At 47.3% G+C, this 27,889-nt stretch overlaps 1 protein-coding gene across 1 annotated transcript; it reads left to right on the top strand.

Moving 5' to 3' along the window:
• Positions 1-32: 32 nt before the first annotated feature.
• POFUT1 (protein O-fucosyltransferase 1) lies at positions 33-27,197 on the top strand. Its single transcript, XM_007073555.2, has 7 exons — positions 33-241; positions 1,892-2,013; positions 6,076-6,258; positions 7,641-7,753; positions 18,497-18,689; positions 20,761-21,003; positions 23,811-27,197. The coding sequence occupies exons 1-7, from the start codon at positions 109-111 to the stop codon at positions 23,997-23,999; spliced, it is 1,176 nt and encodes a 391-aa protein (XP_007073617.2). The 5' UTR covers positions 33-108; the 3' UTR covers positions 24,000-27,197.
• Positions 27,198-27,889: the final 692 nt, after the last annotated feature.

The raw sequence follows: 27,889 nt of genomic DNA, 5'->3' as shown, positions 1-27,889 counted from the left end.
CGGGGCGGCGCGCGGGCGGCGCGCGATGACCGCCGGGAGCGGGGCGGACGCTCGCGCCCCTCCTCTCCCCGCCTGTGCGCTACCCCGCGCTCGGGCTCCGGAGCCGTCATGGGCGCCGCCGCGTGGGCACCGTCGCCCCTGCTGCTGCGTGTGTCTCTCCTGATTCTGATTCTGCCGCTCCCGGGGCTGCTCGCGGGCTCCTGGGACCCGGCCGGTTACCTGCTCTACTGCCCATGCATGGGTAAGGCCTCCCGAGCCCTCTGCTCAAATAGGGAAACTGAGGCCCAGAGAGGAGAAGGCCCTCTTCTGAGGCACTCAGAGATACCTTGACATGTCCAGGACAGAAACCCAGGGCAGGGCATGGCCTGCTCCTCGCCTCCCTGCCCCAGTTGCAGTGGCCCTGAGGGACCTCTGTGTCCAGCCTTCCAATGTGGCAGATGAGGAAACTGAAGCCGGAAGAGGTGATGTGTCTTGTGCAAGGTCTAAGCCATCCCAGAGTTCAGTAAATGGAGTTTGCTGGGGCAGGACTTGATATGACTGACTCAACGTTGGCTCTGGACGATTTTTTCACCAACCAATAGTATTTATAGGACCCTTACTCTGTGTCCAGCCCTGTTTTCTGCTCTGGGGATACAGCAGTGATAAGCTAGAAAACGCCGTGCCCCTGTAGAACCTTCATTTTAGCGGGGGAAAGACAGACAATAAACGATACACATAAGAAATAAGTAACTATGTGGAGTATCATAGAAGAGGATGAACACCGTGGGAAAATAAAATAGAGAAGAGCAAGGGGGAATCTAAAAGCTGGCTGAAGGGTGCAATTTAAATGGGGTGGTGGATCGTCATCGTAGAAGTCATTTCTTTTTCAGACCCTGCAGATCTTGATGATTTGGCTCTCTGCGCATCATTACCACCACTCCCTTCTCCCCAGGTCCTCCAGCTGCAGCCACTCTTTATTCCCTCTCTGTTTTTCACACGTAATCAGGTCCTGAAGCCTGTGCTATTCCCTCTGCCTGGAACACCTTCCCCTTCACTTCTGCCAGATCAACTCCTTCCCATTCTTAGGTCGCATCTTAAATGTCACCAGAAAGGGCTTCGCTGACCTCAATGCAAATAATCTCCACTTTATTGTCTATCAATCACCAAGCTTTTCCTGTCTTGAAATCATCAGAATGTGTCACTGTATACTTGTTTACATGTTTAATGTCTCTGTAGCTGGACTGTGATTGCCTCGAAGGCAGAGACCTTATCCTTGCTCAATCCCATATTCCAGTACCAAGCAGAGAGCCTGGCACCTTGTGGCGTCTCTCTATTTGTGGAATGAATGAATGGATGTCATGCTAGGGACAAGGAAAAGAATCAGATAGGGTCCTCACCCCAGGCCCCCAAGGTATTTACAGGCTGAAGACACAGCCAGTACAAAGGCCAGGAAGTGAGAAAGGACATTTGAGGAAAAGTGAAGAACCGGAAATAACTCCAGTCTGAGGTGGGAGGCAGAGGAGGGGATTCAGGATAGCAGAGGATTGGTGAAAGGATTCCAGTGAATGAGGCACTGGAGTTGCCCCTTTCACGCACAAGTGAGTGGAGATAGAGGTGGAAAGGCAATCCTGGATGAGAGAACCCCAGGAGCAAAGGCATGGGGTGAGGATGGAAAGTGTAGAGCATGTTTGGGAACACCAAGGCACCTGGAAGGTCTGAGGCAGAGGGGTAGGACCTAAGGGCCTTGATTGTCAGACCCAGGAGTCCACACCTGGATCCTATGCTGCCAGCTCCCCTGGCTCTCCTTGGTGTCCCGGTCCTCCTCACCCCTGGCTCTGCGTCCTTTCTGGACCCTGCATGCCCCATGCCCTCCATGCCCCAGGCCTCACCTCAACCACCATATACCATCCAGGGCGCTTCGGGAACCAGGCCGATCACTTCTTGGGCTCCCTGGCTTTTGCAAAGCTGTTGAACCGCACCTTGGCTGTACCCCCTTGGATTGAGTACCAGCATCACAAGCCTCCCTTCACCAATGTGAGTACCTCCCACTGACCTTAGCCCTTGTCCATCTTACCCCAATCCTGCTTACCTCCTCCTGACCCCAAGTCCTTCTCTGGGCTTTACCTCCCACTCCTCTGAGCCTGCCCTGCTCCCCACCCAGAACTGTCTTCCCTGGCTACCTGGCTAACACTTATCCAGTGCCTTCGGTCTGCCAGGCACTGTCCTGAGCACTGCAGGAGGACTAGCTCTTTTCTCCCTCGTTACATGCCTATGAGGAAACAGGTTCCCAGAGGTTAGGTAACTTGCCCAAAGTCACACGGCTTATAAGTAGTGTAGAGCTGGAACTCAAGCTCATGTCCGTCTGACTCCAGAGCCTGTGATAGGAACTTAAAGCTCCATTTCCACCCCTGATTGGTCCCACCCTCTGGGCATCCCATTAGTCAAAGGGTGATGGATGCTAGTGTCAGTCTGAAGGAGAAACTGAGGCACAGGTTAGTTAATAATGTGTCCAAGGCCATAAACCCAGGCGGTCTGGCTCCAGAGCTGCCTCACCCTGTCACAGTGATACTCAACACCCTCTAATTCCTTGCTTTTTATTTGTGTCTTCCACTGATCCTGTGTCTGTCTTTGTTCACACTGTGTCCCCCAGAGGCCTGGCAGTAGGAATTGAATTAATCTGATGAACTGACTTTAAAAGTTTTTAATAAACTTTAAAAAACGATATTTAGTATGTACAAAACACTGTATTTCATTCTTACAGCTTTTTCTCTGCATAGGTTTTATTTATTTTTATTTTTTTCTTCTGCATGCCTATATTTAGAGAGGTTTTTATCAGAAGTTAAAAGCCAGAGTACCTGAGATCATAGTTTGGCTTTGCCACTTACTGGCTGTGTAGACTGGACAGAATACTTACTTGATCTCTTTGTGCTCAGTTTCCTCATCCTTAAAAGAGGCTGATAGTAATTGTGGCCACCTCCCATAATGAGTGAGTGATTGTAGCATGCCTTGAACATTGTATGCCTCTCTCTTAGAATCAACTAAGTTCATAGGGGCGCCTGGGTGGCTCAGTCAGTTAAGCGCCCAACTTCAGCTCAGGTCATGATCGCGCGGTTTGTGAGTTCGAGTCCCGCGTCGGGCTCTGCACTGACAGCTGAAAACCTGGAGCCTGCTTCAGATTCTGTGTCTCCCTTTCTCTCTGCCCCTCCCCGCTTGTGCTCTGTCTCTCAAAAATGAATACATGTAAAAAAAATTAAAAAAGAATCAACTAAGTTCATCAACGCAAAGTGTTTAGGACATAGGAAGTCCTCAGTAACTGGGAGCCACTGATGTGCTGATTTTTTGCACTCAGTGTTATAGTTTAGACATTGTCTGTTCATCTCACTCTGGCTTGTTTTCTTTCTCTGGCTTTGTCTTCTCAGCCAAAAATCTTTCCGAGTCTCTACTTCTTGCTTTTTTTGGGTTACTCAACCCGTCCAATTACTCTCCTCTTCCCCACTGGGGCTGTTCTCACAGAGGTCACCAGGGACCTCAGAATTGCCAAATCTAGGTGTCATTTCTCAGTCTTTCCCTCAGCTATTCTCCCGGTGACACCTGGTCCTGTGAGCCTTTCTCCTTCCTGAATATCCCTACTCTCCTGTCTTCTAAGACACAGCCTATTCCTGCTTTAGCCCTGACCTCTCAGCATTTTCCTCTTTGTGTTGTATTGGAGGCTTTTCTCTCTCCACTCACTGTTTAAATATTAGTGTGTCTCCTCCTCCTGTTTGGGTATTAGCTCTGTGACCTCAGTTGAGTTATCTGGATTCTGTCTGCCTGGGTTTCTTCATAAGTACATTGGAGATAGTTATATTCCTACCTCTTAGAATTAGATGAGCAAGTCCATGAAATGTGATGAGCATACTAAGTCAGCACTCAATAAATATTAGTTGCTGTTATTACCATCATTTGCTTTGTTGTAAATTTCTGTTAAATCTTGTGGCTTTCACTGTTTTCCCACGTACCTCCCAACTTACCTGAGGCCCAGACCCTCCTCTGATCACAAGCCTGTGTTTCTAATTCCTAAGCCCTTGAGTCTATTTGGATGTCCCACAGATACCTCAAATTCACAAAGCCAGCACTGAACTTGGCATCTTTCCCTGACAAACCTGTGTCACCTCCTATATTCCCAGCCTTAGTTTATGTTACCTCCATTCACCTGGATACCATGCCAGGAATCTAGAAGTCATCCTGAATACCTCCTTCTACCCGCTGCTTCATCTTCCTTTACCTCTCCTAACCTGTCCATGCCTTCCATCTTCACCTGGACTTATGCTCAAAAATATATGTTGAATGAGTACTTGAACAAATAAAGGGATCGTTGCAGTAGCCTCCTGATTCCTCTTCCTCCTCTAATCTTACCATCTATATGTCCTCTCCTCTGCCACTAGAGTGATCTAAGAGGCAAATCTCCTATTATTTCTGTTTAAAATCCTTCAGCAAGACCTAGTTGCTAATGGTTAAGTGCCCCAAAGTCTGTTGGAATGCCAATGGCTTGTGAAGGAAGGGTGCAGTGGTTAAATCAGCTTGGGAAGTTATATTCTCAATACCCCAGCCTCCCAAACTGGAGATTCAAACTACGTATTACCATACTGCAAAGTCCTGTAGTAAAGAAATCAGCTTAACACAGTGTTTCCCAGGTCTGTGTAACTCTGGAGCCTTTTGATTGCAGAACTCTTTATTCTCCTGAACTAGTGGAACATGCTTGGGAACCCTGAGCTATAGGGTAAAGTCTACATTTTTATTCCATGGTGTTCTAAAAAACTTTTTTAAATCCAGAAAAATACAGAGGTTAATACAGTCACCATCCATGTACTTACCACTAGAAGTGATCGTTGTTAACATTTTCTTCTTTGCTTCATGTTTCTTTTTTTTTTTTAATAAAAGAAATAAAGTATTATTACAGATGAAGTTGTTAAAAGATAAAGCCTCACGTGGCTCCGGAGGCTAGTCCCGCTCCCCTCCCAGTCCCAGAGGCAACCACTGTCATGGATATAGTGTCTTCAGTGTGACTCCTTCCAAGGTCTTTCTTGTACTTCTGCTGCGGCACTGAGCATCCTTACACCCATCTCCTGGTGCAAAGTGGGAGAGCTTCTCTAGGGAAAATACATAGAGGTGCAAGGAGCATTTTAAATTCTAGTAGATGCTGCAAAATTGCATTCTAAAGTGGTTGTTCCAAAACGTATACTTTGACTACCAGCCAGGTACAGCAGTCCCTGTTTCCCCACATCCTTTCCAAAAACTAAAGTTAAGTTTTTAGGTCCTGGGTGGCTCAGTCAGTTGAGCGTCTGACTATTGATTTCGGTTCAGGTTTCACGGTTCAGAATATTGGGCCCCATGTTGGGCTCTGAGCTGATAACATGGAGCCTGCTGGGAATTCTCTCTCTCTCAAATAAATAAACGTGAAAAAAATTTTTTAATAAAGCTTTTTAAAAATGTTTATTTATTTATTTTTGAGAGAGAGAGAGCACAAGCTGGGGAGGGGCAAAGAGAGAGGGAGACACAGAATCCAAAGCAGGCTCTGAGCAAATTATCGTATTTGCCCAGAGCCCCACATGGGGCTCAAACTCACAAACCGTGAGACCTGAGCTGAAGTCGGATGGTTAACCAACTTAGCCACTCAGGAGCCCCTAAAGTTAAGCTTTTAAATCTTTGCTGGTCTAATGAGTGAGAAGTGCTCTCGTAATTGCAATTTGTTTTTTTCTAATTACTAGTGAGTTTGTATATCTTTTGAGTGTATTGGCTATTTGGGTTTTCTTTGCTGTGTAAGTTGTTCACTCCTCTCCTTTGCTCACATTTTCTCTTACAGCCTATGTCTTTTTTCATCTAGATCAGCAAGCATTTTTGAACACAAGGGGTGTTACTATTTCTTTGTTAGTTTGCAGATAAATTCTCCCAGCCTGTTTCCGTTCTAAGTTTGGTGTCCTTTCCTAAAAGTTTTTCATTGGCTCACAGTCTGAGTTATCTGGGTCTTGGATGCATGCTTTTATTAAATGTCTTTCAAAGAGCCACTAGGATACTGAAGAGGGACCTCTGCCTCTCCTTTTCCACCTTTTCCTGTAGCTCCATGTGTCTTACCAGAAGTACTTCAAGCTGGAGTCCCTCCAGGCCTACCATCGGGTCATCAGCCTGGAGGACTTTATGGAGAAGCTGGCACCCACTCATTGGCCCCCTGAGAGGCGAGTGGCATACTGCTTTGAGGTGGCAGCCCAGCGAAGCCCTGATAAGAAGACGTGCCCCATGAAGGTGGGTCTGGGGGACCCTTTATGCCTGTTCCATGTCCTCTAGGCCCCTGAGATGCTGTGATGGCAATATGTGGGGGATGGCACTAGAAGGGCTTAGAGTAGAAAGATGGAGATTTAAGTCCCATTTGTGACATTTGTCAGCAGTGTCACTTTGGGCAGAGTACCTTGATTCCCTTGAGACTTTATTTTACCAGCAAAATAAAGACACCAATCCCTGCTCTGTCTCACTCATAAATGTCATGAGGGTCAGGTGTAAGAGTGCTTGTAAACTGTGAAGTGCCACATCAGTAATAATAACTAATACCCATATGGCACTTACTACGTGCCAGGTACCATGCTTAGAGCTTTACACATGTTAACCCAGTTACTCCTCAAACTGCTCCACTAGGGAAGTACTATTAATATCCCCATTTTATAGATGGGACATGAGCGTAACACAAAGAGGTTTGGTATTTTCCCCAGGGTTACATTAGCAAATAAGTGGTGGAGCTGGGATTCAACCCCAGGTGATTTGGCTCCATTGTCCACCCTCTTAACTTGTATACTTGCCTGCCTTTCAGTGGGTAAATAAGAAGCTGTCATATTTTATCAGGAGAAATTTATAATTTTCTGGCACTTTGGGAATAAGACAATCCCCAGTATGTCTGTAGGTGCTTATGCTAAAGTCTGGGGAGGGTGGTTGGAGGAGCCACAAAACTTGAGAAAGGAAGACTTGGCTTACAGCCCCAGCACTGGCCTCACCTTGGGCAAGTGTTTTACCCTGTCTGGACCCTGCAAGTATTTCCATCTTGAAAATACAGGCATTGAGGGGCACCCGGGTGGCTCAGTCAGTTGAGCTTGATTTCAGCTCAGGACATGATCTCACACATGGTTCATGAGAGTGAGCCCCATATCTGGCTGTGCTCTGACAGCCTGGAGGCTGCTTGGGATTCTCTCTCCCTTTCTTTCTGCGCCACCTTCTCTCTTCCTCTCTCTTAAAATAAATTTAAAAAGCATTTAAAAAGAAAAGAAGAAGGGCGTTGTATTAGCTGGTCTTAAAAGTCTCTGGAAGCTCTAGTCCAAGATCCAAGGCCCAAATCCAAGGTTCACTCCCTCCCCACTTACCCCACCAATGCTGCAGCTTCAGTGGGATATGGCACGTAAAGGAGGAAAGAGTCCTTTAGACACTGGTGAACATTTCCTGCTGAAAACCAGATTGGAGGCCCAGCTGCTCTCCTCAGGTCTCCAGCCCAGGCTTTACAAAGTGGCATTCCTATTGGGCCATCCCATGAGGTGTTTCAACCTGTGTCCAGTCCACCAGAGTTCCCCCACCCACAATTCCTTGGCCCCATCCCCAAAGGGCTTTCCCTCCTCAGTAAGCCTTTGATCACTCTCTTTCTGCAGGAAGGAAATCCCTTTGGTCCATTTTGGGATCAGTTTCATGTGAGTTTCAACAAGTCCGAGCTTTTTGCAGGCATTTCCTTCAGCGCCTCCTACAAAGACCAGTGGATCCAGAGGTACTTGGAGGGGGCAGTGTTGCTGGGTTTAAGGGAGGGGCCTGGGGCCCATGAGCATTCAGCACCTTCCTGACCCTCTTCCCCTCCACCACACCCTGATGTATGAGACCAAAGGTGCAGCCGTTCTATCTGTTGAACTTGGGATCCTGTGTGATCTGTTCCCATCTCAACGCCTGACACGGTGGGACGTTGACCTGCCACAAGGTTGAGCAAGAGTTTATCGGCCGATAAAGGATGTCATAAAAAGATTATTGTGCAGTCACATGGGTCCCGATTTCCTCCTCTAGGCGTGAGAATCATTCCCCTCTTAACCTTCCTCCTCACAAGGTGAAAATTGGAAGCAGCGTCTAGAGAAAAGCAGCTTCAGGTGCAGACTGAGAGATGATGTCATCCAGATAATAATTGGATGTGCTTTATTAATTGTGCTACAGTAGGCCCTATTAAAAAAAAAATAGGTTAGCAGGGCACAGGCACAGGCTGTGAAATATTTATAGAGCGTCTGTCATGTATGAGACATAGTGCTCAAAAGCCAGAGGTGATATATAAAAATGAAGAAGACCCAGCCTCAGCCCTCAGGGAGCCACAGGCTGGTTACAATGATGATAACTATCAGAGTGTGCTTGCCTTGATGCTAGAGCATGGCAGGAATGAACGTGGGCTTGAAAGTCAGGTTGGGAGCTGTGAGGGACATAGGAATTCACACAGGGTCACAGCACTTGGCATTCAGTAGACCAAGGACAGACTGATGTAGAGAAAGGAGTCACGCTCATGGTAAGTCAGACCTGGGCTCTGATTCACCCCTGCCTCTTTCTCAGGCGACCCTGAGCAGCCTCTCCAGCTGTCTGGCCTGAATGGAAGGAGCACTATGGTATCTGCTTCCTAGAGCTTAGAACGCATGGCACATAGTAGGGGGCCAACCAATGTTAGCTGTTACTGTTGTTATTTACATGCTTTATTTCATACAAGCCTTTGAGAAACTTCATGAGGTGGGTGTTATGATCAATTTCCATTTGACAGGTAAGGAAACAGCTCAGTGAGGTAAAATAACTTGCCCAGGGTAACTGAGCTGGTGAGAGGGCAGCTGCAGTCCAAATGTAATTCTTTAATAGATGAGAAAGCTGGGGTGCCGGGGTGGCTCAGTCGGTTAAGCGGCTAACTTCGGCTCAGGTCATGATCTCGCGGTCCATGAGTTCGAGCCCCGCGTCGGGCTCTGTGCTGACAGCTCAGAGCCTGGAGCCTGTTTCAGATTCTGTGTCTCCCTCTCTCTGACCCTCCCCCGTTCATGCTCTGTCTCTCCCTGTCTCAAAAATAAATAAAACGTTAAAAAAAATTTTAAAAAAATAGATGAGAAAGCTACTGTTTATTTAGTGCCTACTGTGTACCGAACACTGTTCCAAGTTTTCCTTTCACTACCTAAGTCTTCTAAGGTTACTTACTCGATACTTCCACAAGTCTGTATGACAGGCATTATTGTCTTCTGTGCTTTACACTTAAGGAGATTGAAGCAGAAAGGAGTGAAATCATGTGTCCAAGGTCACACAGCTTGAAGTGGCAAAGCTAGGATTTGAACCCAGGCAGTCTAATTCCAGAGCACCCGTTCTTAATCACTATGGAGAAAACAGCTGTGCCTGGAACAGGTGCCAATTCCCATTTGGGACTTCCGAGCTAATTAAGGAGCTACTGAGGACACTTGGTCATGGCAGGTTCCACTCCTCCCTCATGGTTGGTCTAGGACATTCCCATTTGATCACCTACTTGGTTCTTCCTATTCAGTTCTGAGTGACCTGGAGCTATTGCCAAAAGGTAGATCTGCCCTCCAAGGGTGGAGATTTTTCTCCTATTGACAAAGTGCCAGGAAAAAAATATGTGACACCAGCTCCAAAAGTAGTTCCAAAAGCAAATTCCAGAAAACCAGAAATATCACACAAGCCTGGTTGGAAGAGAAGGTACAGTGCTGCATGGATGCATCAGTCAGGGAGTGTTGCTAAAACACTTGCTCAGTGCCTCACCATCTTGTTTGAGTTCACTGAGTTGTAGGAATTGCATGATGGCTTGGGAAAGCTTGGACTTCCCTCCCCTCCCCTCCCCTCCCCTCCCCCTCCCCCTCCCCCTCCCCCTCCCCCTCCTCCCCCTCCCCCTCCCCCTCCCCCTCCCCTTATTTAAGAAGCACCTGCTGGGTGTCACGTACTGGTCTGGACACTGGGGATACTGGCAAGAATAAGACAGATAAGGTCCCTGCCCTGATGGAGCTGAGTCTAATGGGAGAGACAGTGAATAAGCCTTTACAGAAGATAATTCCAGAAAACAAAGTACTATGAAAGACACAAACAGATGTTGTGTGTGAGACCTTGTCTCAGTCAGCTCAGGCTGCTATAACAAAATAGCACAGACTAGGGGTTTAAACAGCAGGTGTTTATTTCTCGTGGTTCTGGAGGCTGGGAAGTCTGAGACAGGATGCCAGTATTGGGTTCTTGCATTAGGTTCTGGTGATCTCCCTGGCTTACTGCCTTTCTGCTGTGTCCTCACATGTTACAGTGAGAACAGGCTCACTTATAAGGCGCTAATCTCATTATGGGGGCTCTACCCTTGTGACCTCAACTAAACTTAATTGCTTCCCAAATGCCCTACTTCCTAATATTATCACCTTGAGGGTTGGGACCTCAACAATGGATTTGGGGGGACACAAGCATTCAGTCCATGAGAGACCTGAAGAAAAAGACCCATCCGTGGAAAAAGCTGGAGGGAAAGGTAGTTCTTCATGGTGGGGACACGGAGAGCAGAGGCTTTGAGGCAGGAACAAGCTTAGTATGATCAAGGGACAGACAGAAGACCAGTGTGGCTGGTGTGGAGTGAGTGAGGAGGAGAATGGGAGACTGTACCGTTGTCTTTTGCTGCATAATAAACCATTCCAAAACTTAGTGGCTCAATAGCAGTGTATTATTATTTTCCCAGAGTTCTGTGGGTTGACTGGATTCAGCAAGGCAGTTCTTGTGTTCCTTGATTTTCCATGTTCTTTATAGAATCCCAACTGTACAAAGTTTCAATTCATGTTAAACATCAAATTTCTTGGTGTAAGTATCCTTTAGAATACCCACCACAGATTTGGTGGGAGATTTTTTTAAATTTTTTTAATAAAGAAGAAAATTAAATTTACTCCTAATCCACCACCCTGTCAAAAAACACTCTTTGCATTTTGATGTATGTACTTCCATTCTCCAGTGCTTTTTTTAAATGTCTTTTTAATTTTTATTTTTGAGAGAGAGAGAGAGAGAGAGAGGGAGAGCACGTTGCATGAGCGGGGGAGGGGCAGAGAGAGAGAGGGAGACCGAGAATCCCAAGCAGGCTCCGCGCTGTCAGCACAGAGCTCGAACTCATGAACCAAAGATCATGACCTGAGCCAAAGTCGGATGCTTAACCGACTGAACCCCCCAGGCACCCCTCCAGATACTTTTATACAAATCTACTTACCTATACAGATTAACTTAAAACGAAATTACTGCATATAGTTTGTAATTGAGTATTGTTTATCATTTCTCAAGAGTAATTAATATCAGTATTTACTAGGTTAGTAAATATTGCTGGCAGGATTAGTTCTAAACATAAAAATGGGAGATTTCAAAAAATGGTTAGCATGGTGTATATATGTGTATTTGTGCCACTGGAGTGTGTGTGTTATTTATTCATTTACCATTGTAACCACTTTTTTAAGTGTACAACTCAGTAGCATAAGCACAGTGAATTGTGTGACCACCACCACCATCCATCTCCAGAACTTTCTCATCACCCCAGACAGAACCTCTGTATCCATTAAACACTACTCCCCATTCTTCCACACCTCTGCCCATCCCTCTATTCAATTTTTCTGTCTTTGAATTTGCCTGTTCTAGGTCTCGTATAAGTGGAATTATATGATATTTGTCTTTTCATGCCTGGCTTATATCACTTGGTATAAGGTCTTCGAGTCTCGTCTGCGCTGTAGTATATATAAAAATTTTAGTCCTTTTAAGGCTAAATAGTTCATTGTATGTACAGACCACATTTTGCTTATCCATTCATCTATTGATGGACACTTGGGTTAGCTGGGCATGTCTTGCTTTTTGGTCAGCTTTCAGCTGGGGCTGGAGTCTGAAAGCTCAGCTGGACTGCGCGTCCACAAGGGCTCACTCATGGCTAGCAAGCAGGTAATACTGGCTGTCACCTGGGAGCTCGACTGGGGTAGTGGATTGGTGTGAGTACACTTGACCTCTCCATGTGACTTGGACTTGTGACAGCATATCAGCCAGGTTGCTGAGGATGCATCCAAGGGAATGAGTGTTCCAAGAGGTGGGAAGTAGAAGCTGCTGGCCCCCAAAGCCTGGGCCTGGTGACCGGGACAGTGTCACTTCTGCTCCATGCTGTTGGGAGGAGACATAGAGCCCACCCAGTGAAAGGCGATTTGAAGAATTGATCTGCCACACACAAGGAGATTGGAGAAGCGGGCAGGGGTCAGACTGTGCTGGGCTTTGTAGGCCCTGCTGATGCGGTCTGATAAGAAGCCTGAGTGCTTTGTAGGGGTGAGCTGGCGAGTATACATATTTTAAACATTTTCTAAAATAGCGGACACTTGCTCGCTGTAGAAAGTTGTCCTCTGGGCCCGCGGGTATGAGTATAGGGAGAACGGCGTTGGAAAAGGTCAGGCTCTTCCCTGGCTTACTGTATGAGTAGGCAGATTGCTTCCCTTCTCTGGCCAGTGTTCTAACTGTAAAATGAAGGAGGGGAGCAAGATCAGTGGCTTCCATACTGTTCCTCAGAATTCTTAAGAAGTGCCTGTAGTCCCACGAGGCTGGCAGTGCAGAGCCTGCTTGGATGGGCTCTGGTCCCCTCCCCCACTGCCTTTAACCAGTAATTCTCTTGTGTAACAACTGACAGTTTGGATGGCCACAGATCTAAGTGTATCAGGCATAATTTAAGCTACATGTTACAGAAAATCCCAAATAACAGCAGATTAACAAGATAGAAATATATTCTTTCTTTTTTAATGTTTTATTTATTTTTTATTTTTTTAATGTTTATTTTTGAGAGAGGGAGAGAGGGAGAGGGCAAGCAGGGGAGGGCAAAGAGAGGGCAGGGGAACAGAGAATCCAAAGCAAGCTCTGTGCTGACAGCAGAGAGCCCAAGGTGGGACTCAAACTTATGAAGCATGAGATCATGACCTGAGCTGAAGTCGGAAGCTGAACCGACTGAGCCACCCAGGCACCCCAGAAATGTATTGTTTTCTTAAGTAAGAGAAGCACTAGGGTATGCAACCCATGGCTGGAAGGCAGCTCCCGTCTCTGCCCAGCCATCCCAGTACTGACTTTTATCCTCAGTGTCCCCTCACAGGGCTGTTGAAGCTCCAGCCATTACATCCTTGCCCCAGGCAGCTGGAAGGAAAAAAGGGCAGAAGGGGGCCACAGCCTCACCTTTTTAAGGAACCTTTCTAGAAGTCCCATACAACCCTTCTTGAATCTCATTGGCTAGTTCTTAGACACATGGCCTATACCTAGCTGCAAGAAGGACAGAAATCTTATTTGGGGCTCCCATATGTCCAGCTAAAAATCGGGTTCTAGGAGAAGGGATAAGAGGTATTTCTTCCCCACTAGGTGATTTCTGAGAATCCTTCTAGCTCTGCTGCTTCTGAGTCTGAATCCCCTGGTGGAGGTTTAATTCAACAGACATTTATTGCACGTCTGCTGTTGGAAGACTGTGGCCCATCATGCTGAACCATTCTCATGGCATGAAGGTAACCAGTATTTGGAGCTCTTAGGAAATTCTATCACCATCACCACCATCGTCGGTATATTGCGTGAAACCCACTGCAACTTTTTAGAAATTCGACTTTATGTTTTAGAGATTTGGCCACATTGATTGTGTTAGCTTCTCTTGAAATTTTCCATTTTGCACGAATAAATACAACAGCTGTGGTGGGCACGCCCCTTTCTTCACACCCAACGCAAACACCTCCCAGCTCTCCAAGACCAGTTGCCACTCCCAAGCCACAGCTCCTACAGGAGGGCTCCCTGTCCCACTTCTCCTCTGCTGCCTTCTGCACACTGATGTGCTCGACAGCCGTCTTCCCTGCTCTCACGTCAGCCCTTATTCTTCCAGGCTGCAGCCTTCCTGAGAGGCCCTAAAGAGGTGACATGTAATTGGCAGGTCGGGGACTTGAAGGATGAGGAGCCAGCCAGGCAAAGAGCGGGAGAGAAATAGTCCTTCAAGATAGGAACATTAAGAGCAAGGCCCTGCCTTGTGCGGGGCGTCCCTGCATCCTCTGTACTCAGCATGGTGTTCATCCACTGTCCCACAGATGTATCTGGGCACATAAGTGGATGCTGTGCATACAGAAACCCTGGCTTGGTGGGGGAATCTCAGTAGAGTAGGGTGGGGGTTGGGGGGGGGGGGAGAAGAACCCCAGACGTTTACTGCACCCAGCAACAAGAGCATATGCCTTGTTCAACTGGACAGTGACCAGGCTAAGGGCCTGATCTAGGGCACTCGGGCATATGGAGGTAGTCAATCTTTCTTTCCAAACAAGATCCCTAATGCTCCCTTGCTTTCCAAACAACACTTTCCTCTCTCATTGGGAGTAAATAAACACATCATTCTCGGCCTCTTGGTGCTTTGACTGGTCAGAGCTGATGTCCCAGTGGTGCAACCATGTGCCAGTCCAGTTCTAAGGAGAGGGGAGGGACATTCCAAATCTAGAAATCACGAAGGGTCAACTGCAGGTTCTCTCCAAGAGGGCAGAGTGAGCACAGATCCTGATCTATCCTAGTGTTCTAGCCTCCCTGGGAGATCACAAACTCTGGCTTTCCTTTTAAAATCTTTTGAGGTGACATCTAAAAGGAGTTTGGCTGAGGGCCTGGCAGTGGTAGGTGTTCAGCTCATACTCACTTCTTTTTCCTCTGACCCCTGACAGCCTGGCCTGGTCTTTCTGGTAAGACCCTTGAATTCTTCCCATCCACTCATTCATTCATTCTGAAGGTATTGATTGTACCCCCTGTGTTAGGGGTTGGTGATCAGAAACAAGACCCAGACCTGGCCTTTGAGGGGCTCGTTGATGGCCCTGGGGGACTGAGAGAGAGGTGCATAGTTAACACAGGTTCTGGGGACACCTTGGTGGCTCATTTGGTTAAGCATCTGGCTCTTGGTTTTGACTCAGGTTATGATCTCACGGTTTGTGAGTCAAACCCCGCGTCAGGCTCCATGCTGACAACTCATCATGTGCTTGGGATTCTCTCTCTCCCTCTCTCTTTGCCCCTCCCCAGCTCGCTTGCTCGTGCTCTCTCTCTCAAAATAAATAAACTTAAAAAAAAAAAAAAAAGGACAAGCCCTACATCAAGCCATCAGTGCAGAGCCCACTTCAGATCCTCTGACCCCCTCTCTTTCTGTCCCTCCCCCACTCACACACACTTGCTCTCTCTCTCTCTCTCTCTCTCTCTCTCTGTCTCTCTTTCCCTCAAAAATACACACACACACACACACACACACACACACACACACACACACACACAAAACCCACACAGGTTCTGGAGCAGACTGCCCAGACTCAAATCCCAGCTTCACCAATTCCTAGCTGTGTGACCTTGGGCCTGTTACTTAACCTTTCTGTGCCTCAATTTCCTCATCTGTAAAAAGAATAACGATAGTGCTTACTTCACAGGGCTCTTGTGAGAATCAAATGAGTTCATACACGTAAAACAATTAGAACATTGCCTGTTGCATAATAAGGCTCGATAAATGATTCACATGCACATATGTATAAAATTATTATTATAACAAAGAGCCAGGATGTCAGCAAACACTTGATTGTTGCTTTCTTGGCATAGGCCCTGGACCAGAGTGTGTGGGACTCACGGTGAGCATGACTGCCCAGGCTCCTACCCTCGTGGGCTGACGTGAGAGCAGGGAAGATGGCTGTCGAGCACATCAGTGTGCAGAAGGCAGCAGAGCAGTGGGACAGGGAGCCCTCCTGTAGGAGCTGAGGCTTGGGAGTGGCGACTGGTCTTGGAGGGTTGGGAGGTGTTTGCAGAACGAGGTGTTTGGGTTGGGTGTGAAGAAAGGGGCGTGCCCACCACAGCTTTTGTGTTTATTCGTGCAAAATGGAAAATTTCAAGAGAAGCTAACACAATCAACGTGGCCAAATCTCTAAAACATAAAGTCGAATTTCTAAAAAGTTGTGGTGGGTTTCGCGCAATATGACAATAATGATGGCAATAGAATTTCCTAAGAGCTTTGTATATGCCGAGTATTGTTCTAAATGCTTTGCTTATATTAATCCATTTAATCTGCTCAATAGCACTGTGACTTAGGAGCTATTATTAACCCTATTATACAGATAAGGGAACTGATGTACAGAATGGTTAAGTCACTTGCCTAAGTTAGTAGGTGGCATAGTCAACATTAGAACAAGGCTGTCTGGCTCGGCAGCCTGTGCCTTTACGATTACACTGTGTAAAAAGCACACAAAATAATACCTTTTTGTACAAATAGTAAAAGTGTAGTCATGCACAAAACCACAATATCTTCTGGGAAGAGGAAGTAAAGGAGGGAAAGAGATGACAGGAGAGACCTTTTATTTTGGTCTTTCTTTTTTAAAAAAACCTGAAACAGAGCAAAGTATTAACATCTGCTAATTTGGGTGGTGGGTATGTGGGTTGTAAAATTATTCTCTGTATTTTCCTGTATGCTTTGAAATACCTAATTTTTCATTGAGACTTTTATGGAGGTAATTATAGAGTCACACATCGTAAGAAATAATACAAAGACAAGAAAACAACAACAAAAAGAAAGACCGCAAAGAGGTCCCAGATCTCGTCCACCCAGTTTCCCCCAAAGCTGGCGTTTTGCAAAACTGTAGTGTGTCACAGCCAGGATGATGACATTGACACAGCCCACCCACTGTATCCGGATTTTCCTAGTTTTACTTGTACTCGCTTCTGTATGTTCATGTTTGTAGGTTTGTGCGTATGTTTAGGTCTATTCAATTTTACACAAATTTTACACATAGGTAAGTTTGTGTGTCCACCATCACAGTCAGAACACCTGAACGATTCTAACTTCCCAAGGATTCTCTGTGGTCAGTTTATAACCGCATCCGTGTCCCTAAACACGCACGCATGCACGCACGCCCACATGTGCACGCACACCCTGGCCCCTAGCAACTACTAATCTCTTCTCCACTTCTGTTCTCTATTTTGTCATTTCAAAATGTTATGTAAATGCAGTCACACAGTATGTAAGATTGAGGGCTTGGCTTTTCTCACGCTGCATGATTGCCTTGAGATCCATCCCAAATTGTTGCCTGTCTCAGTGGTTTGTTCCTTGATATCTCCGGGTCGTATCTCATGGTGAGATATCCCACAGTTTATTTAACCTTTCACTTGTTGGATGTTCGAGTTGTTTCCAGTTTGGGGTTAATAGGAGTAAAGCTGCTGTGAACATTCATGTACTGGTCCGTGTGTGAATATAGGTTTTCGTTTCTTCGGGATAAATGCCCAAGAATACAATTGCTGGGGGATATGGTAATTCATGTCTGTCTGTCTGTTTATTTGTTTAATGTTTATTTATTTTTGAGACAGAAACAGAACATGAGTGGGGGAGGGGCAGAGACAGAGGGAGACCCAGAATGCGAAGCAGACTCCAGGCTCCGAGCTGTCAGCACAGAGCCCCACGCGGGGCCCGAACCCACAAACCGTGAGATCATGACCTGAGCCGAAGTTGGCCGCTCAACCAACTGAGCCACCCAGGCACCCCGCATGTCTGGTTTTATAAGAAACTGCCAGACTGTTTTCCAGAGTGGCTGTGCCTATTTCATAATTTTAAGAAAAGGTTTTTGGCTGACAGAGGAAAGGCAGTCCAGGTCGAGGCAAGAAACATACAGAGATCTGGAGCCAGAAAGTGCATTCAGGCTTGTGGAACCAGCAGGATGTGTCGTGTTGCTAGGACAGACTCTGGGGTTAGCTGAAGAGGGAAAACAGGTTTGCTGTTCATTCAGTCAACAGACACTTACTGGGCTCTTCCATGTGCCAGACACTGTCCAGCACACGGAAGCACCGCCTTCAGAAGCCTGTGTCTAGCAGAGAAGACAAGGTGAAATAATTACAAGGTCCATAGTTGACAAGGGTGAAGGAGAACCTTCGGGAGGGTGTGACGAGGGCATCTGCAGACATCAGGTGCTTTCCATGAAGGTAGGGACGTGCCTGTCTCGTTCTCCCCCTGGGCCCCAGCACATAGTAGGCAGTCAGCAAATATGTGTGAAATGTTGAGCGGATGCTCTCACGCAGTGTACCCACTCCCTGTGAGCATGTCCTGTCCACGGCCCTCTGTAAGCAGCTGTGTGTCCCAGTCCCGCCGTGTGGGTAAAAGGGCAGAGGCGAGGCCCAGACACCCCACCCCGCAGTGAATTACCACACCACAGATTGGAAGCCAGCGTGACATACAAAAGGTTGGAATGTTCTACTGTAAATTTTTAATTGTTAAACAAGCAAAGAGGGTTGTAAATTCCGTGCGACGGGACAGTATTACATATTGTGCCTGTTGTCGCCGCCACGGTTTCTTATCAGCCCGTTGGGGTTTCACAGCCTCTCGTGCTTCTTGCATGTTAGAGGGGCCCCTCCGCAGGGTCTCTGGGGCATGGTGCGACACCATCCTCTTTCCTGTGGAGGTGGCGGCCAGCTCTGTGCGTCCTCCATCTGACTTCCCCTCATTCCGTCTCATGTCTAGATTTTCTCCAAAGGAACATCCAGTGCTCGCCCTCCCAGGGGCGCCGGCCCAGTTCCCCGTCCTGGAGGAGCACAGGCCACTCCAAAAGTACGTGGTATGGTCGGACGAGATGGTGAAGACGGCAGAGGCCCACATCCGCGCCCATCTCATCCGGCCCTACGTGGGCATTCACCTGCGCATTGGCTCTGACTGGGTAATTTCTCCCTTCCTCCCATGGCTGGCTTGACGTGTCCCTTACTAGGGCCCATGCCTGTGGGCGTTGAACACTGAACCCACTGCACCGAGTCCCAGCCAGGGCAAAGAGGTCTCATTCAGCCAAGTCTGTGGTACTGTATTCCATGATCCTGCCATAGACACATCAGAAATGTGGCTCCAGAGTGCTTACTTGCCAACCCTCATTTTGACAATTGCCATTTTTGTCCTTACTTTGCAGATGGAAAAAGAAACATCAAGGTAGACTCCAAGTCAGGCAGTAAGCCAGAGAGAGACCTGCAGCTCAGGAGTCCTCTGGTCCAGCTCAGCGTTTAGCCAGTAGACTCTGTTGAAAAACAAGCTCTGGAGATTGGGTGGGGCCCCCAAGAAATGAAGATGTCATCCTCCAAATTCGGAGGCTGCTTAAATATGCAGAAACCTCATCAGATTATCTTCTGTGTGGAAATAACAGAGCAACGTAGACAGTCTCCTTAATTTACACAAGAAGATATATGTGTGTATGTATATTAGAAATGCTCATTGTGAGGGGCGCCTGGGTGGCGCAGTCGGTTAAGCGTCCGACTTCAGCCAGGTCACGATCTCGCGGTCCGTGAGTTCGAGCCCCGCGTCAGGCTCTGGGCTGATGGCTCGGAGCCTGGAGCCTGTTTCCGATTCTGTGTCTCCCTCTCTCTCTGACCCTCCCCCGTTCATGCTCTGTCTCTCTCTGTCCCAAAAATAAATAAAAAACGTTGAAAAAAAAAAAATAAAAAAAAAAAAAGAAATGCTCATTGTGGAAGACTTGAAAAATACTGACGAGTATAGAAATTAGATCAAAATTCACTCAGAGTCCATTGAGGAAGTACAGGTGACCCTTGAACAACTTGGGTTTGAACTGCGCAGGGGCACTGAAATGCTGATTTTGTACAGTGCAGTGCTGTACCTGTGTTTTCCTTATGACTTTCTTGGTAACTTTTTCTTGTTTCTAGCTTCCTTGGTTATAATACAGTACGCGGTACGTAGAACATACAAAATATGTGTTCATTGACTATTTCTGTTATCAGTAAGGCTTTTGGTCTACAATAGGCCATTAGTAGTTATGTTTTGGGGAAGTCAAAAATTATATGCAGGTTTTTGACAAAAATTATAAGCACGGGGTCGGGGATAGTGTCCCTAACCCCTGTGTTGTTCAAGGGTCAACTGTAGTCACACGTGTATGCCCTTGACTCCCTTCCCGCCCTCCTTCCACAAAGAAAAGGAGCCAGGCTCGGAGTATCTTGGCCCAAAATATCTTGTGAATGGTTTCAGCCAAACCTTTAAGAAACAGTTTCTGTCCATATATGCTTAGAACATAAAAAGATATAAGATGCCATTTTTTATAAAGCTAGCATAGCACTAAAGCAAACTCAGATAAGGTCAATTCAGAAGATCAGATAGTGCCCATTGTCACAAACACAGATGCCCAAATTCTAAGTAGAATATTAGCAAGTAAACTCCAATAACATATTAAAGAGCATATAACACAAGTAAACTTCATCCCAGGAATGTAATTCACCGTATTAGCACCCAAAGAGGAAAAATCACATAATCATCTCAATAGAGGCCAAGAAAGTATTTGATGAAAGTCGACACTCATTCATGATTTAAAAAAAAAAGAAAAGCAAGGAAAAGAAAAACTTCTTAACTAACCGGGAAAGAAGGGACCCACCTTAACTTGATAAAGGCTATCTCTCCGAAACCCACAGCAAACATGTACTTCATGGGAGCTATCAGAAGTGTTCCCACTGAAGTCAGAAATCAGATAAGGCTGCCCATTATCACCACCACGGCTCAGAATTCTACTGGAGTTCCCAGATAATATAGTAGAACTAAGAAAAAAATATTTTGTAAAAAGCCAGTACGCCACTACACGGCAGTAACCGCTGTTACTGTTTTGATGCGTTTCCCTCTTCCCTCGGTGCTTTTTTAAAAAACACAATGCAGCTTCTGTACAGCCTTTCTCCACTTAGTGGCTCCTGCCCCTGGGGTCCCGGGCCATTTGCAGCCTTTAACCCTGTCCCCCTTCAACACTGCAGAAAAACGCCTGCGCCATGCTGAAGGACGGAACCGCAGGCTCCCACTTCATGGCCTCCCCGCAGTGTGTGGGCTACAGCCGCAGCACGGCGGCCCCTCTCACCGTGACCATGTGCCTCCCTGACCTGAAGGAGATCAGACGGGCCGTGAAGCTCTGGGTGGAAGCGCTGAACGCCCGGTCGGTCTACATTGCCACGGATTCTGAGAGTTATGTGCCCGAGATCCAAGAACTCTTCAAAGGGAAGGTGTGTGTGGGCCCGGTGGGGGTGCGGCGGGAAGGGAATCAAAGAAAGCTCCAGGGTGGCCCCACGGCTCCCTCTACGTGCTTTATGTCCTTCTGACACTTAGGCATTTCCGCTCCGGTTCCTATCCTTCCTTCAAACCCTGGCCCAAACACCTTGGCCCATTCTCTCCAGTTTCCCCTGCATTCTTGTAGCTAATGTGTCCCTACTGGAGCTGTCACAGTATTTTATCACAGCTGCTCTCGAGGCACTGTCTAGTCTGTGTGAGACTAGAAACACGTCCCACTTCTTCCCAAACGTTGTGGCTTCTTGAAGGCGGGATCAGAGGCTGACTCACCGTTCTGTTCCTCAGCTTGTAGAGGCCTTGCCGTCACCATTGTCTAGGTCAGTGCTTAACACAGTAGACACTCGGTGACTATTGAATAAGGGCTTAAAGAGTGGGCCCTTGGGAGAAATCCAGTGTAACAGATTAAGAGCTGGACTCTGGAGCCAGAGAACTTGGGTGCTACCCATTGTGCAGTCTTGCACAAGTTACTTTAGTTCTCTGTACTTCTTTCGTTTTCTGTAAAATGGGACTGAGAGTAGTCCTGTTTCATAGGGTGATTGTGAAGATCAGATATGAAGAAAATAAAACCATTCCAGTGCAAAACAAGTGCTCAATAAAGTTAGCCATCACTGATAGTAGGAGTAGGTGGTTGATGAATAAAGGGAATGCTCTTTTGTACTTCGTAAATGCTTAAGGAAGTGGCGAATAGTAAATATTCAGTGTGTGACTAAAGAGTGGGATGTGCTTGGTGCTCTATCAGTGGAGGGTAGGTAAGAAATATCAATAAAGTGACTGAATTAATACCAAGCATTCAATAAGATTTTGTGGAATGAATGAAAGCCCTAAACACCTGCACAGACCTTAAAAAGTTTGCTTTCTAACAGTGGGAACCCTTGGCTTTATGTGAGGGGCTCCCTTCTCTCTTTTAGCCCAGACACCAGCAGGAAGCCCTGACTTGAAAAGAAGGTGCCAAGTCAGCGCATCCTGGCCTGCCTCCCTCCCACCCGCTTTTTAGAAGACCATCAGAGCTGGGAGACCTTGGGGCTCCTCCAACTCAGCCCCTGCATGTTATAGCTGAGGAAACCAAAGTCCCAAGAAGGGATAGAATTTACCCAGGAGGTCTCAAAGCTAATGATAGTGGGTATGACACGGAGCGGGTAAGTTTCAGGGCGTGGGTGGAATTATTCGGGGGATTTTGGCCATGATTATACTAGTATTATTTCTCTGCTACCATCCAAATAGCAAGATGATGATTTTTGTTAGATCAGAAATCTCTGTGTGACAGCAAAGCACTTTCAGCCCCAGCTCTGCCCACACCCCCACTTCTGTACTAAGTTGAAGCATTTGGAGAGTCCCTGGGAGTTTTTTTGTGAGTTTTTAGAGTTGATATATTTGTTACACGTTAAGTCTCTTGCCATTTTCTATTTCCGGTTCATGTGCCACTGTTGTCGTCCTTGCCTACTCCTCAACCCCTCTGTCCATGGGGTCAGAGCCCACCCTTGCTCCTCCGTTAGGCTGGGCCACTGCTGAGCTGAGGATGCTGATAAATAAGATGTAGTCTTGCCCTCCAAGACTCCCAGTCTAGACTCAGGAAAAGAGACTTTGCACAGAACTCTAATATATGCTGCAAGAGAGGTCCGGGAGCTTGAGGAGAGGCAGGGGCTCATTCATTCCTGTGTCCAGTCAACAGATATTTATTGAGACAGGCCCTAGCCAGCAGTGACAAGAAGACCACCACAGCCTGGCCCCATCAAGTGCAGGAGGCTGATCTTAATCAGAGTGAAAACTACAAGCTGAGATGTGTGCTCCAAAGTAAAGGAATGTGGTTCTGTGAGAGTATAGAGCAGAGGACCCTGGCCTAGACCAGGGTCTGCAGAGGTGAGACTGGAGCTGCAGAGTGAGGGTCAGGTAAGAAGCAGACAAAAAGATGAATGCCTCAAACAGAGGGAGAGTGCATGCAAAGGTCCTGAGGCAGGAAGGGCCTGGTGGATAGTGGCTAGAGCTCAAGGGATGATGGGGGAAGGTATGAGAGGTGGAGAGGTGGTTTGGACAGGGCCTTGTAGGCCACATTCAAGATTTTTCATCTTCATCTGAAGAGAAGTACGGCACAATTTAAGAGTGTTCAACTTGCAGTGGAGGGAGGGACAGAGAAAAAGTTTTTCCAGCTGCTCTGTGGTAAACACACAGAAGCAGTGAGGGGACCCATGAGGAAGTAAGAGATTGTGGTGGCTGGGCCCCTGGAGTGATGGTCCACCAAGAGAAGGGGTCACTTTTGGGGAGTATCTCGGGGACAAATTGAACAAGACTTTGGGGCTCAGAGGCATCTAGGCAGCAGAACAGGATGGGTGGAGCCCTATGTGATCAGATCACAGTTTGATGGGGAGAGCCACACCTGCTGGCCTAGGGCTTCATGAGAATGGTGGAACTCGAGCTGAGCCTTGAACTAGAATAGGAAAAAGACACTCCAGGCAGAGGGAACCACACCAGTGAAGGAACCACACTAGAGGGTGAATGATGCTGTATTTGGAGCTGAGGCTGGCAGTGGGGGAAGGGTGTGCCATGTGGGGGTGTGCTGAGACAGCATCTGGGCAACACTGCCAGCGGAATGCCCGACCCCATGTCTGAATCCTCTGTGCACCTCCTTTTGTGTCTGGCACTTCTGTGCAGGGGAAGAAAGCTGGGGGTATGGCTGCAGGCCTTGGCCAGACTGGCCACCTTTGCCTGCAGCCACCCTGGTGAAAACGTTCTGCCCTCCCTCCTGCAGGTGAAGGTGGTGAGCCTGAAGCCCGAAGTGGCCCAGATCGACCTGTACATCCTTGGCCAAGCTGACCACTTTATTGGCAACTGTGTCTCCTCCTTCACCGCCTTCGTGAAGCGGGAACGGGACCTCCAAGGGAGGCCGTCCTCTTTCTTTGGCATGGACAAGCCCCCTCAGCTGCGGGATGAGTTCTGATCCTGGCTGGAGCATGTCACCAGTCTAAGCTGGTCACACTTGCCAGGCCTGACAGCCAGCGGTGCTCCCAGGACCGATTCCCAAGGATGCAAGCTCTTCCCCCTCGCCAGAGACAGGAAAGCACCAGGGACTTCTGGAGGAGGAGGACTCCATCTCCCGGGGCACAGGGCTTTCAGGCTCCCGAGCCAGAGCGTCTCCAGTCCCTGTGTGCCTCTGCTGTTTCTCCTGGGGATTTCTCACACTGGCAAAGCAGTCTGACCTCCATCTTTTGGTCTGCCCTGCTCTGAGCAGCCTAGGGGGCTGAACTCTTCTCAGTATTTTTTTATATAAAGAGAGACAGAGGTTCTTATAGTTTTGACATGAGGTCATGACTACCCTAGAACTCTCCCTCATTTTTAAAAATCAGTGAAGTTCATTACCGTAGGTATCTAAAGTGACCTTGAATGAGGATGAGGCCAGGGGTGGAGCGGTTGTATTGACCCCTTTTCCAGCTGACCCCCAAAGTAGCCCTTAGACTGGGCCAGAGCCAACCCCACTGCCTGGCCAGAGCCATCATCTACCCCTCTTCCGAGCCCATTTCCATGCTCACTGGGGCATGAGCACTTGTCTCATTATAAACACTATGCAAGTAGAAGTTAGGAATCATGATGCTGTGCACTGCTCTGCTGCAGACACGGAGTGCTGCCCACACAGCACGTTCCAAGTAAGGAGCACCTGCCATCGAACGAGACCATCATGCTATTGCTCTCAGAGTCTCCTGGTGCTTGGTGACCTGCCACAAACCTGGCTCCATCGAGATCTTGGAGCGTATCACCAGGGACCAGCAGTGGATGGCCTGGCGGCATCCTTCTGAAGGCTGCCCTCTCCTCCTTCATCTGTGTCCTAAGGGGCCTGGTTGTAGAATTTTGCCATTAAGTTGCTATCCAAAACCTGTCCCCGCAGCCTCCTGCCTGTGGCTGGAGCTCTGAGGCCATATTCTCACAAGGGAGCGTTTGCTAAGCCTCTGACCAGGTAGGAGATACCCCTGACCCAGAAGCCATCAGATTCCCAATCTGCCCTTTCCTGTCCGATAAAATCTCTGCCAACCCCATGAGGCTTAAAGTATTACATTGTGCGGTTTTTTTTTTGTTGTTGTTGTTATTGTTGTTTGTGGGTTTTTTGTTGTTCTTTGTTTTTTGGGTTTTTTTTGACTTTCAGATGCTACAGTTGTGATAATCCATGACTCCTAAGATTCTGTGATGTTTTGGCCTTGTGGTTCTAAAATTCATGTCTAACACCTGCTGGTGTCTTCCCTGCCATGTGCCTTCCCTTGGCCTTCAATCCTGGGAAGGTGGAGGAGAGTCTAATGAGAGCCAAGCCCAGAGCTCTGTGCAGGGCTTCTCCCTTAAATTACCTTTGGGAAGAAACATTTTCTTTGTCAAGGCCAGAGGTTGCAGAGCAATAAGGATTTCAAACACCAAAGGTGGCCTTTGCTGCTTGGAGCTGCTGCCCGACTTGAAGCAGAGAAACTAGAGAAAGGGCTTGGGAAATGTGAGATGTTCTAAATCCTGGGTGGACCCTGAGAGATGGCATGTCTGTTCAGACTTGCTCACAAGCTTCACTCACGGGTGCAGGGGCCTGTGCACGCCTGCCTCTGTGGGGTCGCTGGGGAGGGGCGGCTCACTTCTGGTTTTGTGTGCTGAATTTGTTCGCTGTTCACAGCCTCACACTAGGCACACGCTTTAGAGTCTGGGGCTCTGATGGGCCATCCAGATCACTTTGATTAGCATCGGCAGTGGTAACAACTCGTGTTTCTGGCGAGAAGATGCCAGCGTTGTAGTCAGATTCAGTTGTGTTCCACAGGCAGGCACTCTATTCCTCTTTGACCCAGTTGCCTCACCTATAAAAATGGTGATAAAAAACCGACGGGGTTGTTGAAAGCCTCAAATCAGATAAAGCATGTATAAGAGGACGTTGTAAACTAGAAAGAACCAAAGGCGCATATATGGCTGCTGATTAATTTGGTGGCCTGTTGTCGCACACCTACTCTGTGCCAACACTGTGCTTGTCAAGTGCTTTATGGGAATTTAGCCCCCACTCCAGCCCTAGGCGTAGGAACTGTTAATATCCTTCTCTTGCTGCACAGGGAAAAACTAACACTCAAAAAAATTCTCATAATTTTCTCGAGGCCACATAGCTGGTGGTGTTAAGCCAGGATCTGACCTCCCAAAGCAATTACCATTAGCCCCACACCCCCCCATTACTGCTGCCAGTTCACAGGATGTACTTTACGCAGTGGGGGGGGGGTGGAGCGGGGTTCAGATGGGAGAATGATCAGCCACTTTAGTTCCCACTGGGCTCCTGCTATGGGTCTGTTACTGCCAGGAGGTTTTGGGGAAGGAGAAATCACCCAAAAACAAAGCCCACACGAGGCTTGTAGTTCTTTCGGTATTTATTCCCACATTCTTTCATTCGAGTCACCAACTATGTGCCAGGCTGTGTGTTAGGTACTAGAGATTCAGCAGAGAATCAGACATAAAGTCTGTTCTTAAGGTATTTGCATTGTAGTAAGTACACGACCCAATGAAGACATGTACTGGGGGAGGTACTGACCAACTGCTACGAAGAAAAATAAAGGGTCTGAGGTGTTCACAGAGGGAGCAGTGCTGTTCTGGATGAGGAGTTCAGGTAAAGCCTCTCCCAAGAGCTGCCAGAAAGAAGGAAGGGGCCACTCATTCAGATATCTGGAGGCAGCACATTCCAGGCAAAGGAAACAGCAGGTGCAAAGGTCCTGAAGCTGGAATGACTGAGTGAAGAGTGGCAAGGAGCTTGCATGTTTGGAATGGCAGGACTGAGGCAGGGAACGGAGCAGTAGATCAGAGCAGGCAAGGTCCTATATCCTGGAAGCCAGTGGTAAAGTCCAAACTTTTATTTGGAGAGATGGGGAGCTTTTGCAGGGTTCTGAACAGAGAAGGATCAAGATCTGCTTATAGTTTGAGGGACCCTTCTAGCTGAATGTGGAATAAAGGTGGGAGGGTGGAAGCATGGAGACCAATGCAGGGCTGGTGCTGGGATACAAGCCAGGTGGTGGGGCTCAGGAAAGGACCATTGCATTGAAGGTGATGGGAAGTGGGCAGATACTGGATATATGAATTATTTTTAAATTTCAAGCTTTTTAATTTTTTTAAGGTTTTATTTTTAAGTCATCTCTACCCCCAATGCGGGGCTCAAACTTACAGCCCTGAGATCAAGAGTCACACACTCTACTGACTGAGCCAGCCAGGTGCCCCATTAAATTTCAATCTTTTTTAAAGATAGGAGTCTTTGTATATTTTAATAATGCAATGTATACAATTTCATGTGTTGTTTTTCACTTAATAGTATATCACATTTTCCATGTTGGTACACATCCTGAATAAACGTTTTTAATGGCAAGATTCTATTGAGGGGCGTCCCATAGTTTAATGTCCTATTAGGAGAACTTAGTATGTTCCCAATTTTTCACTATTATTATTTGAATAATATTTTTATTTACTTTTTTTTCCTGTAATATGTTCATGAAGATAAATTCCCAGAAGTGGATTTTATTTTTATTTTTTCATTTTTTTAAGTTTATTTATTTATTTTGAGACAGGGCGCGTGAGTGGGGGAAGGAGCAGAGAGAGAGAGAGAACCCCAAGCAGGCTCTGCACCATCAGCACACAGCCTGATGCCGGGCTCCAACTCACGAACCATGAGATCATAACCCAAGCCAAAGTCAAGAGTCAGATGCTTAACTGACTGAGCCCACCCGGGTGCCCCGCAGAAATGAATTTTAGATCAAATACCTAAAGGTAAAAATTTTTATTATGGAAAACCTTAAATCTACATAAAAATTGTGAGTAATGAACTCCCAGATCAGCGATTCTCAA

Source organism: Panthera tigris, chromosome A3, assembly GCF_018350195.1.
Source record: "Panthera tigris isolate Pti1 chromosome A3, P.tigris_Pti1_mat1.1, whole genome shotgun sequence".
Lineage (NCBI taxonomy): Eukaryota > Metazoa > Chordata > Mammalia > Carnivora > Felidae > Panthera > Panthera tigris.
The sequence above is the reverse complement of the archived record's forward strand: the minus strand, read 5'-3'. Positions and strand labels throughout refer to the sequence as shown.